Source organism: Epargyreus clarus, unplaced genomic scaffold (assembly GCF_041222505.1).
Source record: "Epargyreus clarus isolate Ecla_fem2 unplaced genomic scaffold, WU_Ecla_fem_2.2 ptg000026l, whole genome shotgun sequence".
NCBI lineage: Eukaryota > Metazoa > Arthropoda > Insecta > Lepidoptera > Hesperiidae > Epargyreus > Epargyreus clarus.
This window is the reverse complement of record NW_027332233.1, coordinates 16587983-16606553: the sequence shown is the minus strand read 5'-3', so window position 1 is coordinate 16606553 and position 18571 is coordinate 16587983. Positions and strand designations below refer to the sequence as shown.

The following is an 18571-nucleotide window of genomic DNA, read 5'->3' as shown; positions in this document are numbered from 1 at the left end:
TCAACGTTATACGGTGTGTAGAGCGCAAAAGTCGGCGTTATTACGTTTTATAGAGCTGTATAACGCTTTCATAACGTTAACGGCTACTTTGATAAAAGGTAATTTGCTGTAAGTAGCAAAATGAAGCTATCGTGGTAATAACTACTGTGAGTTATGTATTTGTACGCGCTATACGTAGTAGTAGAGTAGGGAATGCAATCCCGTAAGGAATTTTTAATACCCATATTTGTGGGATGCGACTTTCTCAATCCCGAGGGATTCGAAGGTGATTTCTGGTCCCCGATGATTTTTGTTCAAAAATTATAACGATGAATTTTCAAAAGCTACTAGTTTATTACCACTTGCTAAAACAGTGAAAGAAAACGTGTCGAATCGTAAGGAAATAGGTGAGGAATCGTGAGATCGTGAGGAATCGCCGAAAAGTTATTTAAAAAAAATCTTAATAGCGAGCGAAGTGTGCCAATTCGCATTTGGATGGTGGATTATGGCTTAAGTTTCTCGCATTCATAGAAGAAACTCGTGCCCAGCCGTGGGACAATGATTAGCTGATGTAGATACACGTGTAACCAGCATCGAGCCTTTATCAAACTTTGACATGAAAAAATCAACTTAAAATTTAATATCTTCAAGAAAAATATTCCTAAAGTAACAAAATGGCTGCTAATAAAATATTCTCTTACAACTTAATGCATGTTAGAGCAAACAGCTCTTGAAGGTAGTTTCTTAAAAGAATTTACATTCTCTGATTGACTCGTTGATAGAATTTAATATTAACTTGGTGCACTTTGTAGCTGTTTTTCTTTCAATGTAAGTTTGTTTTTCAAAGAGATTTTCATTTACATATATTAAAATCATTTCTATTTAAATCATTAACGAAGGTTTAATAAATATGTGCTTATGCAACACTGCTTTTATGACATCAATGAATATTTTCAATGTACAGAATAAAAATTACATGTAATAATTTAATACGATATATATATATTTTTTAATTTTTATGTTTATGCTTTTTTTTCTAAATTTTACAACTTGACAATATGATTGCACACCATTGTAATGGTAGAATGTACGCACTTCTATTGCTGTAACTTTCTTTATGTACTACATTCTTGCAATAAATAAATTTCATTTCATTTCAATTCATTTCATTTCATTTCATGTGTATGTTTACGTTTATAATCATGTTTGAAGATGGTAGAGTGTTTAGTTGATTTGATTTATTGTAGAGGTGTCATAGTCATGCTTGTATGTATAGTTAGCGTAAAACGGCTAGTCCGCTCTGAATATAGAAATGAATCGCGTCGCCATCGCGAATTGTACGACTACAACGGCTCGCAACAACTTCAGAGCGGACTAGCAGTTTGGCGCGAACTATACCTGCGTTGTAACTACAATGTGATTCTGTTTCCGTTTTAGATATACAGGGTGTCCCGTAAGTACCACGACAAACTTGGAGAGAACATAGGTGAGGGTCTGAACTCTCTGGGAAAATAAAATTACGTTGGTAAAAGTGTCACCGTTTTTGCACTATCAATTGTTTTAGATTTTTTGAGAAATTCAGCCCTCTTCATCTTCTTTCGTTAACTGCGTGTACAAATTTGGTGTTGCAGTGTTAATTTTTTCTGATAAATACTATCAGATAGTTGGTCTATCATATTGAAATGTAAATTGGTTAAAAGATGTAAAGAAACCATGAAAAAAAGAGGGATGTTTTTAGATTTTAATTTTTTTACTATTTTTCCCTCCACTTTGACTCGTCGAGGTGAAAAAAAAATGTACTGGACTATAAGTGTACGTTGCACCAAAAAATATGTCCAGTTAATAGAGATTTCAAAAAGGTACCACACTTACTATTTAAAGTTGAAAAAAAAAGTTAAGGCCGTTTTTGCATGAAAGGGACTGAAACCAACTAAAACGTAATGATAGAGTTTTTATTTAAATTCCGGTTTCTACCGACGCACAACGTGTCAGGCAGTACTAAATGACATTATTACCTAGTTACACACTTAAAAATATCATTCTTCATTTGTAAAAAAACAATTTAGTAACTATCTAGCAAACAAAGTATTACAATTTATTAAGTCAATTTTTACCTACTTTGAACTGTCGTTTCGAAGTAAAACTTCGTACATGTATGTAATTTGAATGACAATACCATAATTTGACATCTTGGAACAGATCTGATGATGTAGCCAGCAGGTGCATGGTTCATTTCTTAGTAAATCCCTCGAGTTTGGGCTAAATTGGTAAGAGATCTACCATCCATATCCTGGCACCATTATCAGATCTATTCCAAGATATCAAATTAAGGTATTGTCATTCAAATTACATACATGTACGAAGTTTCACTTCGAAACGACAGTTCAAAGTAGGTAAAAATTGACTTAATAAATTGTAATACTCTGTTTGTCAGTTAGTTACTAAACTGTTTTTTTACAAATGAAGAATGATATTTTTAAGTGTGTAACTAGGTAATAATGTAATTTAGTACTGCCTGACACGTTGTGAGTCGGTAGAAACCGTAATTTAAATAAAAACTCTATCATTACGCTTCAGTTGGTTTCAGTCCCTTTCATGCAAAAATGGCCTTAACTTTTTTTCTTCAACTTTAAATAGTAAGTGTGGTACCTTTTTGAAATCTCTATTAACTGGACATATTTTTTGGTGCAACGTACACTTATAGTCCTGTACATTTTTTTTCACCGCGACGAGTCAAAGTAGACGGAAAAATAGTAAAAAAATTAAAATCTAAAAATATCCCTATTTTTTTCAGGGTTCCTTTACATCTTTTAACCAATTTACATTTCAATATGATAGACCAACTATTTGATAGTATTTAACAGAAAAAATAAACACTGCATCACCAAATTTGTACACGCAGTTAACGAAAGAAGATGAAGAGGGCTGAATTTCTCAAAAAATCTAAAACAATTGATAGTGCAAAAACTGTGACACTTTTACCAAGGTAATTTTTTTTTCCCAGAGAGGTCAGACCCTCACCTATGTTCTCCCCAAGTTTGTCGTGGTACTTACGGGACACCCTGTATAGTAACAAGACTTTTTCATGGTGTATTTACATTTACCTATTCCACTGCGGTAGCAACGCAGCTATGACCGATATCATTGAAGACTGTAGTCCTAATTGGTCCAACTTGATCCTTTGTACAACGACGATAATTTTCGACGATAATAACTAACCATCAAAAACTGTTGATTCTAACTGAATTTTCTTAACATCAAACAAAATCAGAGACATCAAATTCGAAATAACCTCTCGTTTGCTATTTCTATTTCATGTACCACATTCGACTGCAAACAATATTTTCATTTCATTCAATTCAATAAATCTCACCTCATGTACTCTCAGTATCATCCTCGATTCCTACCTACTCTCAACGTTCCCACGACTATAATTCGATTGACTAAGTTTGTGTATGTACTGTACACATAATACACGGCGCTTATCCCGGCTTCACGCAATACATGCACGCCTCATTAGTCGGTGCGATATCGAGTTGGTTGGTGTAAGGTGTGAGCGGTAGCGGGATATGTGTATAGCGGTTTGATGTGGCTGAAATAACGCTCTGTTATATAAACGACAGCCCGTGCTGGCGAACGTGATCAGCGGTGGTTGACAACAACAAGCGGTAACCATTGGTGATAATAAGTGACTGTTGGCCGCGGTTGCTGACAGCTGTCGATGACAAACGCCGGCGACGGTCGACGACAAACACGATCTTAAAATGGCGTTCGTGTTTGTCGTCGATCACAATCGACAATCGTTAGTCGACGACGATCGTTAGCGCGGCTCGCACGTGTTTTAGCTTACTGTCGCTCATATATTACTTCTCAGCAACCTTAAACTTATTTTTGCTTTATGTCTAGTTATAATAAAGAATTGTTCCTACTGTAAGCAGAACATAATATGTATACAATAACGATGTGAAGGGCTAGATAGAATCATGTAAATTAAAACAATACTAGTTAATACTATATAATACAAGTTATTGTAAGGAGAACTGCATCGTTTTCTTCTATTCGTATTAACATTACACACTTAAACAACATCACATAACAATTAAAGTTAACTTTGTCGTTTAATGTCGTCACTTGTACCACACGCGTTCGGATCGGCACGGAAGCGCTGCGTCGTCACGAGCGATTGAATAACGGCTCTGACGTCACCTGATTTAATTTACCCCGAATTTAACCCTTTACCACCAGATATTCCGTTGAATTAGAATGTTGTCTATTCAAATATGTGTTGAGTGAATAGTCGTAGTAATAACAGTTTGTATATTAACAATGTCTGCTCTATAATTGCGTCGTAACGATTGAAAACACCCAGACCCAGAAATCTTTCGGGAATGGGTCATTATCTGCAAAAGCAACAAGATTTCTACAACCTTTGTGACCCTTATAACACAGTATTTTTACACGATTAAACAACAACAACAACAAAAACAAAACAATTAAAGTTAACACATAACACTTCATAGCTTAAAATAGAAAACACCCAGACCCAGAAAATGTTCCGGGAATGTTATAAAAACTTTATGACACTTATAAGGCAGTATTTTTACCACCAGATATATATTTTTTTATAATATAGTAGTAGCAAGCAAGCATGAAGTTCACCAGATGGTAAGCAGCTACTGCTGCTCATTGACATAATAATATGTATCAATCCCAAATAAGTTGAGTCTCAAATAACATTTACCGGTTACAAATGCTACCCCTGAGAACTAAGTTGGAACGCTTCACTTACCATATACTTAAATACAGAATACAGCAGCGCTTACCATTGCTGCTAACAAAAATAGATGTGGTGGTACCACCGGAGTCACCACAAAGCGACCAATCACATTCAAATTATAGTGGATGTGAATAAAAACTGAACCATGACTAAAGCGTACATCCACATTTGTGTCACACAAAACAGTCACTAACAAATATGAAACTTCAAATATTGATAAAGTACGATTAAATACAGAAGCTTTACCTGGCTTTTATAGTGAGTCCATGCGTCAGAGCCTAAATAGAAGCTTATCGAAGCATGCGAGCGTGACATGTCGCTGCGGCAAGCGACGCGTAACATGTTTACAGGAGTGAAAAGATCAGGGTTCAGAAATAACTGCGTGCTAATAATATCTACCTTTGTAGAAAATAAACTCTGTTAAGTAAAATCTCTTTAGTATGTTTGCTTACTTCTAGTTGTAAAACAAATTTGATTTAGTGAGTTCATGAATATGTTGTAACTAGAAATGGAAAGCAAAATATGTTGTTTTGTTTTGTTTTAACGAAATAATTAAAACCTTAGCTTTATTATTTATTTTAGAGGCATGCGAGCGTTACATGTCATGACGGTAACAAGTGACGCGTAACATGTGTACAGGAGTGAAGAGATCATGATTCAGAAAGAATTGTTTGTGAATAATATTCGCATTTTTTACGTTTCTGCAAATATTATTTTTGCGACTGCCCTGCGGTTATCTGGCGGAAAACGCGAAACGAAATTCAACCGCGCAATTTCTACGTTAATCTGGATTTTAATGAAAATAAAATATGTTTTTCTTTAAAATTATTAATAAAGCAATACGAGTACGCCGGTTTGCCTGAGAAAATATGGTAGCACTTACTTTTACATTCACTAATGTTAAACTGCATATTTATAATTTTTTATCAATTAATAATTTAACTTAGAAATTACATAGTGAAATGCTATAACGATGTTAAATTAAATCTGCTTTTCTTAAACAGGAAGGAGAAAGGAGGAATATGCATTTCCTAAAACATTACCATATTTTTGGAAGTGCCTATTTTAGGAGGTATATTTTAAGAACAAATTCGGGTCACGCACATCGCGATGATAAGCATACGTGAAAAGATGGCGACACACACACACGGACAGTGAATAACGCAAATAAAACCCGAAAGATTTGGGTCTGCATGAATATTCAAGCATAAGTTCGCCCGGCGACTCTGTTCGCAAGCTAATTTGCATGAAAACACTACAGAGGTTCGGCTCTTGCATTGTAGAGTCCGTGCTCGTTTTATTGTAGAGTCTACGCTTGTTTTTATTGCGCAGATTAGCTTATCGTCGTACGCTGTTGCTGAAAAAATTAAGCTCTTCAGTCTCGGTCGGGGCGTCGAATTTGAATTGGGATTTTCGAGTTGGTGTTACGTATTGTTTTGTGAATAAATTTTTAGGCAGTGGCAAGAACCTGAAATTAAATGTATATATTTCGTTAGACTTACGATGACTCTTTGTACGTTATAATATTATTTCTCATGCTAGTCGGATCGGAACCTGGGACTTTTTTTGTTACACTTTATTGACCAATAAATAAGTGGTAACAAACAACAATAACAATAAGCGAACTTTATGCTAGGTACCCAAGACCTTCTGTCAAGTAATTATGGCGAAATAATTTAATTTAAAGTATTGATATTTATAGTCCCACTCTAGGTGTTTTGTGGGTGCCATGTGCATACACACCATGCCAGTGTATCAATACCCACATGAACACAGAAAACACCACAGGTTTAAAAAGAAGTACAAGTATACAAGTTAAAAAATTCGCATAACTTAATGGCCCACCCTGTATAAACTCATAATTAAGACGTCTACCCAACCGGTAATCGAACCCCGAGCCTTCTACATAGTATATCATTATGACCGCTGCATTGCGGTATCACGAAACAGCTGTCAAATAAAGGAATCAAATTCAATTTTTCGGACGGGCTTAAAGCCATACAGAGTAGGGTTTAACTGTCAGTCCGTAATCCCGTCCGTAACGGACATTGTAAGTACACGACGGACACGGCCGACACGGAGACTAACTAGGAAATGGACGAAGTGGACGTAACTACAGATTTCATACGATCAAAATAACTATTTTAAAGTGCTAGAGTCCTGGGGGCCTACCGCCATCTTCGAAAAACCATCATAGTTCAGGAAAGTTTTATTTCAATATTGCATAAACATTATTTTGTTTCGAACCACGTCCTCCTTAAAACATTATTTTCAATGTATGATTAAAATAATATTTTTTTAAGAGAGGTAGTAACCCCCTTGGTGGTTAGACTCCGGCGGCACCACCGCCACACCACTTTCTGCCTAATAACAGCAGTGTTAAGCGCTGCTGTGTTCTGGTTTGACGGGTGTTGTAAAAAAGACTTATTTTTCCGAGGCATTCCAACTTAGTCTTCAAGGATTGTGGCGCTTGTATGGCCAATAATGCAAAAAGTTCTGAAACACGTGTGACACACTTGGCTAGCGTAGTAGACCATGACCGATTCCTCTCTGAGACTGAGATTGAGACTGAAACCCGTGCCCAGTGTCCCAGCAGTGGGACAGTAAAGGGTGCCCGACATCTATCCAACACTATTTTACTATGTAACAGAGACTCGCGATATACCGTTTTCTAATTTTTTTATTGACGACATTTCAATTCCATTCCATTCCACGATAATTTAGTTTAAAATCATATATCCAACACTAGTAATGTCGCTTACAAAACCGTCGTTTAATATCAAAAATATTTGAAAATCGTCAACTCACTTTATATTCTGAACAGCCTCCATACATTAAACCGCCGTATTTGAACTGGTAATGACTTAATTATCATATCAAGGGGCAACCTCAGCGGAATTAACATGGATTCCCGACTCCCGAAAATGATCTCGGAAGATGTACCTACTTATACAATTATATGTACGTAAGAAATAAGGGTGCTCTTATGAGCGTGATAAACGTGAATGGATGCTTCGTTAGTGAGAATTTTATCGAGAAATTGAGCTATTTTCAGAACTTAAGAATATTTTATTATAGAATATATTATTTATAACGGGTAATACTTTTTTAAGTTAGTCGATAGATTTTTTTTTTATATTTGAGCCTAACGATAAAGCAGACGTGCTTCCTGATGGAAAGTAGTCAACGTCGCCTATGAACATTTGCAACACCAGAGGAGCCGCCAACGCATCGCCGGCTTTGAAGGAGAGCTCTTTTTGCACCTTTTTTGAAAAGCCCCATGTCATAGCGCTCATGTCATAGCCCCATGTCATAGGAATATTTTTTTTTTGTTTGATGGTCGAATAAGTATTGTGAGACCAAAAGGGTATTACCACACCTATTTCTAGCGTGAAGCAATTCTTGCATTTGCAAGTGGATGCCGGGTGATTTACATATGGGGACCATCTTAGTCCTTAGAACAGCAGAAGGAAACGCAACTGTGATCAATTTCAAATAGAACCCCCGTTCTACGTGTTACAGATGTCTATGCACGGCAATCGCCCTACTATCAAATAAACTACACACTCTCCGACGTATTGCACTCATTTGCTTCTTCTACACTGTAGTAATTCGCCAAGTACGAATCGAACTCGCACATGGATACTTCCGTATCACCAAATGTTCATTATTTTTATTCATTTTATTATTTTCAACAATACTTAGTTATATGACACAACAATAGATGGCGTTGGGATGATGATGAATGACACGTAAATTTTCAATAATACCTATGTATTATTTGCCCCAACGCCATCTATTTTGTGATGCCACACAAAAATAGATGCCTTAAAAAAAGAACTAACTCACTAAAAAACTTCAGTACACTAGATTAAAACACTAAAACAGTAATAAATTTTCCAGTATTTAGTTAGTGTGAGCAGAATTTTGTTGAATCGTCGACGTTCGTTAGTTACAGTGCAGTTCACGATAATGCTGTTAACGAACGGTTCGATAGATTTTACAGACCCAGTTATATCTCAAGCCTCGATAAATAGAGCTGAGGAATACATAAAGTTTATCTTATAAATAAATCCTGCAGTTTGAATAAATGTTACTTTTAATAGTATAGAAGTAACGAATGCAGTCTGCGAGATGGTAGGTGGTGACTGTTGTCTATAGACATCTGTACCCTTACCATGAGTTTTTACGGTTTGGCAAATATTTCTGTTTTGGTATTTGTTTACGTATTTGCCTATACAATTTCCAATCAGCGCCCCTAGCGGATTGTGTCAGAACTATAGTGTCACTAACGTAACATTAAATGTCTAAATTAACAAAATGGCGCTTTATGTTTGTCTCTATTTTTTGCGAACATGTGAGACAGACAAAGACTTGAGCACTTACTTATTGTTAGGCTACTCAGTCTACTGAAGCAAACGGAACAGAATATTCGATTGAGTAAACGTAACGTAAAGTTGTGGGATGTTTTGAAAAGTCACGGTAAAGGTACTGTAATGCTATATCATTGCTATATCTGAGGACTAACTTGGAACGCCTCGGATAAGTATGTCTTCTTTATTACACCCTTCAAACCAGAAGATATCAACGCTTGACATTGCTATCATTGCGAAATTGATGTAACGACGGTGCATCTACAATCTTCGTCGATAATAATTCAATTTATGTCTTAATATATTACGCAAGTTAACAACACAAGTGAGTTAACACATGAAAAGGTTTTCTATGCCCCTATTGTTATGGTCTCAACACAACAGCTTCCAAATCATTCATGAAATTGTCAGTATAAATGATACAATGTGATTAATATCATATCTTAGATAACATATCAACTTGCCAATTCTTATAACGCCTTCATACCCTTAAACAGTAATACTTCGCTTAAAATAATATTACTTTTGTCTTTGCGTGTCCTCTAAATTCCCATAGTAATAATATCCAGCCAAGCATGACATCAAGATTTTAGTAAAACTTGGCTGAATGTTCTGAAACTATTGCCTGTAATAGGAATAGAGATAATATTCAGACATAACATGAAAACATTAGTCACACTTGGCTGAATGTTCAATAATATCTTTGCCTCCTTTTTAGGAATAGAAATAATTCAAAGGCATAGATAAAATGTATTATAACCTCCAAAATTTCGGAGGATAAAGATAAATGTTTAAGTTTCGAATCTAATAAAATACGTAACCTACCAAATTTTGGATCCAAGCTTTCAGTCCGTAATTAAAAATTATTTTACTTTTAATTTTGTGTATCATTAACTCTACTTCTCAGAAACGGCTGTTTGTTTTCTGTCCTCATTTCGATAACGACCAAATATATTTAATGACCTAGAGCAAATATGTTTAAAGTTGTTCTAGGGGAACGTTTAGGCATTCTAACTATTCACAAAAGGTCAGCATTTACACAAACTACACGATATACGAAAACTTTTACCATTTACAAACAAACTATCAACTAAACAAAATAACGATGACTATAGGCAGATTACGCGAGAGTGTTCACGGGGCCTATTCTGTAAATCTTATATATAAAATTCTCGTGTCACAATGTTAGTTACCGTACTCCTCCGAAACGGCTTTACCGAGTTTCACCAAATTTTATATGCATATTCAGTAGGTCTGAGAATCGGCTACTATCTATTTTTCATACCACAACGTTTGCCTGGTCAGTTAGTTGTTTTATATTATTGAAAACTGAATCCACAATAAAAATCTATTTTTTTTAATTCTGAAGTTTTGACATGTCGTGATATGAAACTTAAAAAGGAAAAATGAACTACACGTAGGGCATCTAATCTATCTGATCTACCACTAGTAATTGTTAACTGTTTCAACTCGCCACCGCAGTTTTGCCATGATCATGCCGTGATCCATGTAATTGAGTCGAAATATATAAATAAGAAATTACAGGCGCGTATCGTGAGTATCCATTACATATTAAAAGTCTGACAAATCTTCTTCTACCATATACTGCTACTTATATGACAATTCTTCTAGTAGCTATGTAATTAAGTACATAACCTACCCCTAACCTATAGAGCGCGGGCGAAAATCAAATTATATGTTAATTAAGGTATCACAACTTTTGACAGGCCCGATAGGTTCTTTAATTCCTTTATAACTAAACTTGATAGCGTACAAAGGAAAAGTTGGAAAACTTAAACGATTAGGCCTCAGTTTTTTGGTAGGAAAGTCATAATTACGATTAGGTTATAATTGGTGGTTGTGATGTCTTGTATACATTTATTGTTAAGTCTTACATTTTATTTAACGATCTGATAAAAAAATTGTCTTAACTGTAAATTGGCTATGTTATTGGACTGGGTTGATAATATTATAATATTTACTTACGATATTCCTTATCAAATATTACCTCTTAAAATCCAAACGCGCACCTCAGTTTTTGTTACGTGCTAATCATGCAAATGTCTGGTTCACCAGGGATCGAAGACAGAGCCCTTTGTATGTCAGTATGGTGACAGCTCTACCACGACCTGAAATCTCAAAATTCTCCGCCTATAAAAAGAGTCATGCCCAGCAGTGGAATAGTTCAATATTACTGTGAAGTAGGGTTGCTTAGGTGTAAAACCAAGAACTTTATAGCGCCCAGCATTAAATGCTCAAGCTTATATATGATAATACTCAAGCCCTTGTTGTTTGTTCGTGAGTACACGCATAATAAAGACATTTACCGCGTTATTACGAGAATTTAGATGATGTATCGTTGATGTAAAGTTTAACGCCAGTATAGAGTTGAGAACTTACTATGTATAATTCAAATTATTTGTGTCAGATAAGATCTGAAGACTGAATACCGAAACGTTATGAAATGTAAGTTGATATAGTCCGCGCCAAACTTCTAGTCCGCTCTGAAGTTGTTGCGAGCAGGTGTAGTCATACAATTTGCTATGGCGCCGCGAATCATTTCTATGTTCAGAGCGGACTAGCAGTTTTACGCGGACTATACTACCTTACCCTTTACGGTTCGGCTACGGCAGCACCACCACCACACCTACTTCTTTCTTAGCATTTAACGCTGTCGTGTTCTAGTTTGGTTAGGGTGTGGTAAAGGAGACATACTTTTCCGAGGCGTTCCAGCTTAGTGCTCAGTGGTAGCGGCGCATCTATGGCCGACCTCAAATAGGAATATCTAATCCTGTCTTGGTTTGACTACAGATGTCCATGAGCGGCAGTAGCCACTTACCATCAGGCGGACTGCAGGCATGTCTATATTATAAAAAACTACCAACTGTAAGGTATGGATGTCAATGGTCAGTCTATGCCGAAATAAAGCCTGGAGCTTCAACGCACATTTAGGTCAACACGTGTCGGATTCTGTCAAGCCCTCTATAAGGTCTTTAAACCTTGACAATTGCTATCCAAAGGTATTAACCAGAACCGACAACTAAACGTGCCCTCTGAAGCATGCAAGCGCACTTAAATTTCAGACACTAGTGGTCACCCATCCGACTACCGATCGCACTTGACGTTGCTTAACTTCTTCTAATTCAATTATTATCCTCCATTAGTCAACGTTGGAGGAAAATATGGATCAGTGGCCAAGTTGTGATGGATGTTTAGGTTATATCCCCACAACTGGGACTAACTGCTTTACATGCCTTCCAAAACATGGAAACGAAATTGGCCACTAGCGGTCACCCATCCAATTTCCGGCCACGCCCACGTTACTTAACCCTGTAGAAGAGTTCTGATTTACCTGAACCAGAGAGCTATTATCAGGTATTTTTTACTTGGAAGTAGAATTTTAAATAATATCAAAAGAGTATATACGTACGGTATGTACGGTATAGCCGTATGAAATCTGCAGACTCCTAAACCCGCCCGGGGGTACGGAATACGTGAGATATGTCTGGGGAAAATTGTGTATCCAATTTATGAGCTGAAGCGAGAGTATTTCAAATTGAAATCGATCCACATTTTAGAATTTTAGTTGCAGTCTAGAATGGATACATACTCGTACTTTATTGAATAATTAGATTATTGTGGGTGGAGCCAATCAATCTATAAACCTCATGATAAGAGGCTACTGCTGCACGTGGATATCAACCCCAGACAGGATTAAAGACCTACCCGAAGTCGGCTACAGATGCGTTGCTACCCATTAGATTAAGTTGGAGTGTGTGCCTAAGTGTCCCTCTCATTACCCTTCAGACCAGAACATAGCAGCGTCAGAAATAAGTGTAGAGGTGGTGACACCACAGTCGAACCACGCCATTCTACCTCTATACTCACAAGTACAAAACTACAAATATTATAAATACGAATAATATTTCATACTCTATCACACACCAATAAAATTGAATAATGTTCACATGAATTATTATAATCATTTTAATTATTACACTGCAATATAATAATTAATTGCAAGATAAGGAACCGATGCGTCACCAGTTAATACTATGAAATGGATTGAATTCATTGCACAATTATGATAATTACATTTACAATATAATACAATGACTTGCCACTGTTACATTATTTATTACATTATACCTACTATATACGTGGTACATATACAATGTAAGTGGTAGAACTCTTTGTAGTTCGACTCCTTCGGCACCACCACCACACCTACTTCTGCCTAGTAATAGCAGTGTTAAACGCAGCTGTGTTCTGGTCGGAAGAGTGTGGTAAGGGAGTCATACTTATCCGAGGCATTCCAGCTTAGTCCTCAAAGGTAGCGGCACATCTGCCATCTGCTATTAACCATCAGTACCCTTACCATGAGTTTTTACGTTTTGACAATTATGACTGTTTTGGTATTTGGTTACGTATTTGCCAATACAGATTCCAATCAGCGCCCCTAGCGGATTGTATCAGTACTATAGTGTCAGTAACGTAACATTAAATGTCTATATTGACAAAATGGCGCTTTATGTTTTGTCTCTTTTTTGCGAACATGTGAGGCAGACAAAAAGACTTGAGCACTTACTTATTGTTACGTTTACTCAGTCTACTGAAGCAAACGGAACAGAATAATGGATTGAGTAAACGTAACGTAAAATTGTGGGAAGTTTTGAAAACTCATGGTAAGGGTAAGACTGTGTGCTCTTATGCTACTCTATAAAAAAATTTTGGACTTCAAACCACAGACGCTTCTACCACCTTTATGCTTCTTGCTTCATGTAATAAGCATTGTAACCAGGGCCGGATTTAAGGGAGGGCAACCGGGGCGGCAGCCCCGGGGCCTCCACAAAAGAGGGGCCCCCACAATAGAGACGTCAGATTTTTTTTTTTAATTCCGACTAGTAAACACTAGTAAAAAAATATATATATTTTTTCCTTTGATATTCTTTTTCGCTGTTTTACCTTTATCTACAGTACTTTGTACAAACATGAATACTAGAATAATCTACCTGCGTTTCATTATAAAATATTTATTGAAAAAATCAACTGATAAAATTGTTCATTTTATTCGGAAAATAATTTGGGGCCAGGGGGCCTCCACTCCTGTTGCCCCAAGGCCTCTAGACCTCTAAAATCCGGCCCTGATTGTAATCAATACTTACTTTCAACTACACATGCAAGTCCGATCTAATAAATTATGTGCAAGCATGCGCAGCCAAATTTGCACTATTAATGCGGTTACAACTGCACGTGATTGTGGATATCCCACGTTGCTTATTAGGGCAAACAAAACACTATGCACAGTATCTGCGGTTAATTGTAATGAAATTAACGGCAATGCGAAATCATTTCAATTAATGCTTTATAAATTTAATTAGTATATACCACTACCGAGACTGACAGATGTTTTACTTTTAACGGTAAATGACGTAATGAGCATGTTTTCATAACTAATCTAGAGGCACGGCAGTGAAACCGCAAGTCGAACAAAAAATAATAAAAAGCGGTATATTTATGTCTTGTTAAACGAAAGAAACGAGACAAGAAATTTCCAAAGTGAAGTGAAGTGGTACAGTGTAGATTACTGTACATACAAATATTTTGTAAATTATTCGAACAATTCGAACATACAAAATACAGAATTTGTTAATAACCACTGCTCATTCATCATTAAATTTTAGCATAATTATGAACTATTGTCTCAACAATGCATTGAACGGGTCGATAAATACATATCCACTTACAAATATACCTACATAATTCGTGGAAAATATGTTATTTTGAATTAATTCGTAATAAACTCTAATTTTTCCATTGAGGGAAGAACCAAATGAACACAACACAAATCAAATGTAAGATTTATTTCCTGATAGATTTATTTCTGTGATTCTTTTATCCAAAAACAACGATGTCGAGAATAATATCGTCCCTAAGTAATAAAACATTCGAATCATTTGAATTGAATATTTGTCCACCTTCAAGACTTAATCGTGAGAAACAAGTGAATTCCAAGTATATAACTGGTAATAAACGAGCAAACAAAGTCAACTTCAACAAGGGTATAACTGCTAATATCTGGTAATAAACGGACGAACAAAGTCAACTTCAAGTGTATAACTGGTAATAACTGGTAGTAAATGGAATTTTCCGGCGAGGAACGAAAGTTTGAAAGGCAAATATTATTTCAATAAGTTTCTGGTAAATTAATCTACGAAGTTAGAAAGTCTAGTCAAATTTTCAGAAGTACAGTGGATCTTGTAGCTATCTAATCACGTTTTAATCTACCCTATTTAAAATATTTCTATCTTCACTCAAGTGACTGATACTTGATGTATTAAGCACCAAATTTTGAAAATCAGAAATAAATACCGGCCTTAATTTGGATCCCACAGCCTTAGAATGAGAGGCTTAATTTTATACCAGTGGGCTTTGCTTATTGCTCAAATTATAACTTAAATTAAACATACGATAAATATAGTTAACTAGTAATCGTTATATAAACAAAACATCTGACTGATAATAATGAAATTAAACTGAAACGGGAAGTAATGATGCCTACGACACTCCCATTAGAAGACGCTTCTTAGACGGACGTACATATATACGCTAGAAAAACATTACTCTCCACAGAGTCAAAAAGATAAATAAAACTATTAACAAACGGGCGATCGTATTGAAAAAATCCATTTTGAAGACAGCAACGCGCTATTTATTACGCGAATAAATCTTCAATTAGTAAGTAGTCGATTACTTTATCGCGGGCACGTAACCGATAAAATGAATATTCATTTACCGCAGCCGCAACCGACGCTCGGAAACAAACTCGGCTCTAGGGATGGCGATTCTTTCCGAAAAAATATCGATTCTCCAATTTATTCGAATCGAAATCGATTCGAAACGAATTCACAAAAAAATCGAGGCCCAAAGAATCGATTCTCCATAAATCGATCTTCGATCTTTTCAGCTATAAAGGGTGACAGACAGCGAAAACTAAAGGTCATAAGGATCAAAAAAGCCCTGAAATACGTCTATAAATATAAATATCAAAAAAATGTCTATAACACATTCAACCAACTTCGAAAAGATCGATTTTTTATTTTCTCGGATGAAAACACGATACACTGAATCTATCCAATACTGGAGATTTTTTTGGCCCAAAAGATCGAACCTTCGATTAATCGATCTCATATCACCATCCCTACTCGACTCCAAATTGTAACAGGCAATAAACGGCAGAAAATTGTAGGGAGGAAAGCGAAAGTTGCTTTGGAGGCAACAAATTATAACCGAAGTGTTTGCTGGTAAATTAAAGTAATCAGCGAAGTTGCGAAGTGTAAAGCAATTTTCGGAGTATTCGCACATTAGATTCGGAGCTGTTTATTTGATGGTACTTGACTTCTATACTGTGCGTGCATTTGTAGTGATATCTGATGCTGCAACTTTGCAGAGTACATTAGGATGTTGTTTCTAGCAATTAGTATTGACTAGGCAGAAGAGTAGGTGAATCTTCTCATAAGCCTTTCAGGCGGTGTAATAATTTCCGGCAAGGTTCGGCAAGTAACTTATAATTCCAAATAAGCAAAACAGCACACACGAAATTAGGAATATGATTTGTTTCGTCGTTATAATGTGTCATGGCTCCATATCTAGTGAAAGGATCGAATATAAACAACAAATAATAAATATTTACCCTTAAACGTTCTAAAGTGCAAAGAATTTATTTCAACTTCTTTATGATACCATGTGTAAGTTTGCGTACTGGTATTCGTGTTCATCACGTCGGTCCAACGAATCTTACTAGTACAACAAATTACAATTCGTTTAAGGCTAACAGGGTGTAAATAGTAATTTACCCATTATTTCTTTGTTTCAGGCAACTGCTAGCGCCTAACTTGAAACAAACCCAATACCTCGCAAATGGAGCAGAGAGCGAAGTGAGAACGGTAAGTTGATAAAAGTAATCTTATTAATGTACCTCAACTTAATAAATAAGAAATTTAAAATATCTGATAATTAACTAAGATTCGAAAGATAGACAGCATAAAAAGTAAGAAAATAACAGAAATCTAAATAGCGGTTCTAGAAGGATTTAAAAATTTGGAACACGTTCTAAATAAGTAAAAGATTATTACTAATATTTTACTAGATTTAGAAGTAGTAAGATATCGAAACATCTGATAAATAATCCACGGGATTTCCAAAGATAGACTGCGTCAACAGTAAGGGAAAAGATTCTTATAGAGCAAAGCATAGTGGACAGGAGTGCTCAACAATAGATTTTCAGCTGAACTTAAGAGCCGTTCGTATGCGAAATGTAAATATTTCAAATATACTTTCAAATACGGCTGGGATAGATTATGGACTCTACCAGAAATGGCTACTACCAGTATTATTAATTTAAGCAACACTTTTACTAAATATATCAATAGAAGAATGATTACTGCAAATTCCATTTGTTATGAAATTCCGTACGTTGCCTATTCTCCACAAATTAAATGACAAATTATAAAATTGTAGTTTGACGTACAAGAAATTGTAAAGCACATTTACTATTAATAGTTTTTCTAATTTTTATATAGTACATACAGCAACTTCAGGGATCATTATAAATAGATAATTGATTTCGCCTTACATTTCCAATTTAGTAATTGTTTCCACAGCTGCAATTAAGACTCAGCGAGATGATCTCAAACACTAACTAAAGTTTAAACTGTTTTCATAATCGAATTATGTATCTTGGCTAGAAACACTAGAACTTTCCTGGAAGTAACTATAAATATTGACGCAGACACAACAAAGTACTAGATGGTAATAATAACAATGTAGCCTCCCCGTGCGTCTCCCCACGCGTAGTACCTCCTACGGATACTTCAAATACTTTCAGGTTTGACGTAGGAACTGATATTTCTGTGAAATTGTAGGATATTTAGCTCTCTATTAAATCACTAGCTTTCTGCAGAAGTCTTCAATAAATTGCGTTAGTTATTTCTACAATGACCTTCTACAGATAAGTATATTTTACCAAACTCTTTAAGGCGGAACACAGCAGCGCTTTACGCTGCAGCTGTTATTAGTCAGAAATAGGTTTGGCGGTGGTGCCTCCAGAGTCAAACCACAAAGGGATTTACCATCTACAAATAGCTTAATACATTTATTACCCTTAACAACTTATCATCATATTTCAAATGCTTTTACAGAATCTAATAGTTCCAAAACTACTGGATCCGAACAACACAGCGCTTGTTAGTGAAATATGAATTCGAATATTATTTGATATACAAGATCCCGTAAACAGAAACCTTTCACGTCCCGAGCAAAAGATGATCCAGCGATAAGTGTACTTTCAAAGGGGAGATGCGGGGATTTGTCGAACGAATCCCTCTCAGTGGGACATTGGGGAAAGTTCGCGATGATAGTACTAAACACGGCTTAAAGTTAT

At 35.9% G+C, this 18571-nt stretch overlaps 1 protein-coding gene across 1 annotated transcript in view; it reads left to right on the top strand.

Annotated features, from left to right (window-relative positions):
• Positions 1-18571, top strand: part of mmd (disintegrin and metalloproteinase domain-containing protein mind-meld) — a 544021-nt gene that overhangs the window by 425093 nt on the left and 100357 nt on the right. The window contains exon 8 of the mRNA XM_073088069.1: positions 17006-17075. Coding sequence (XP_072944170.1) covers positions 17006-17075 — 70 coding nt within the window. The remainder of the gene's footprint in view (positions 1-17005; positions 17076-18571) is intronic.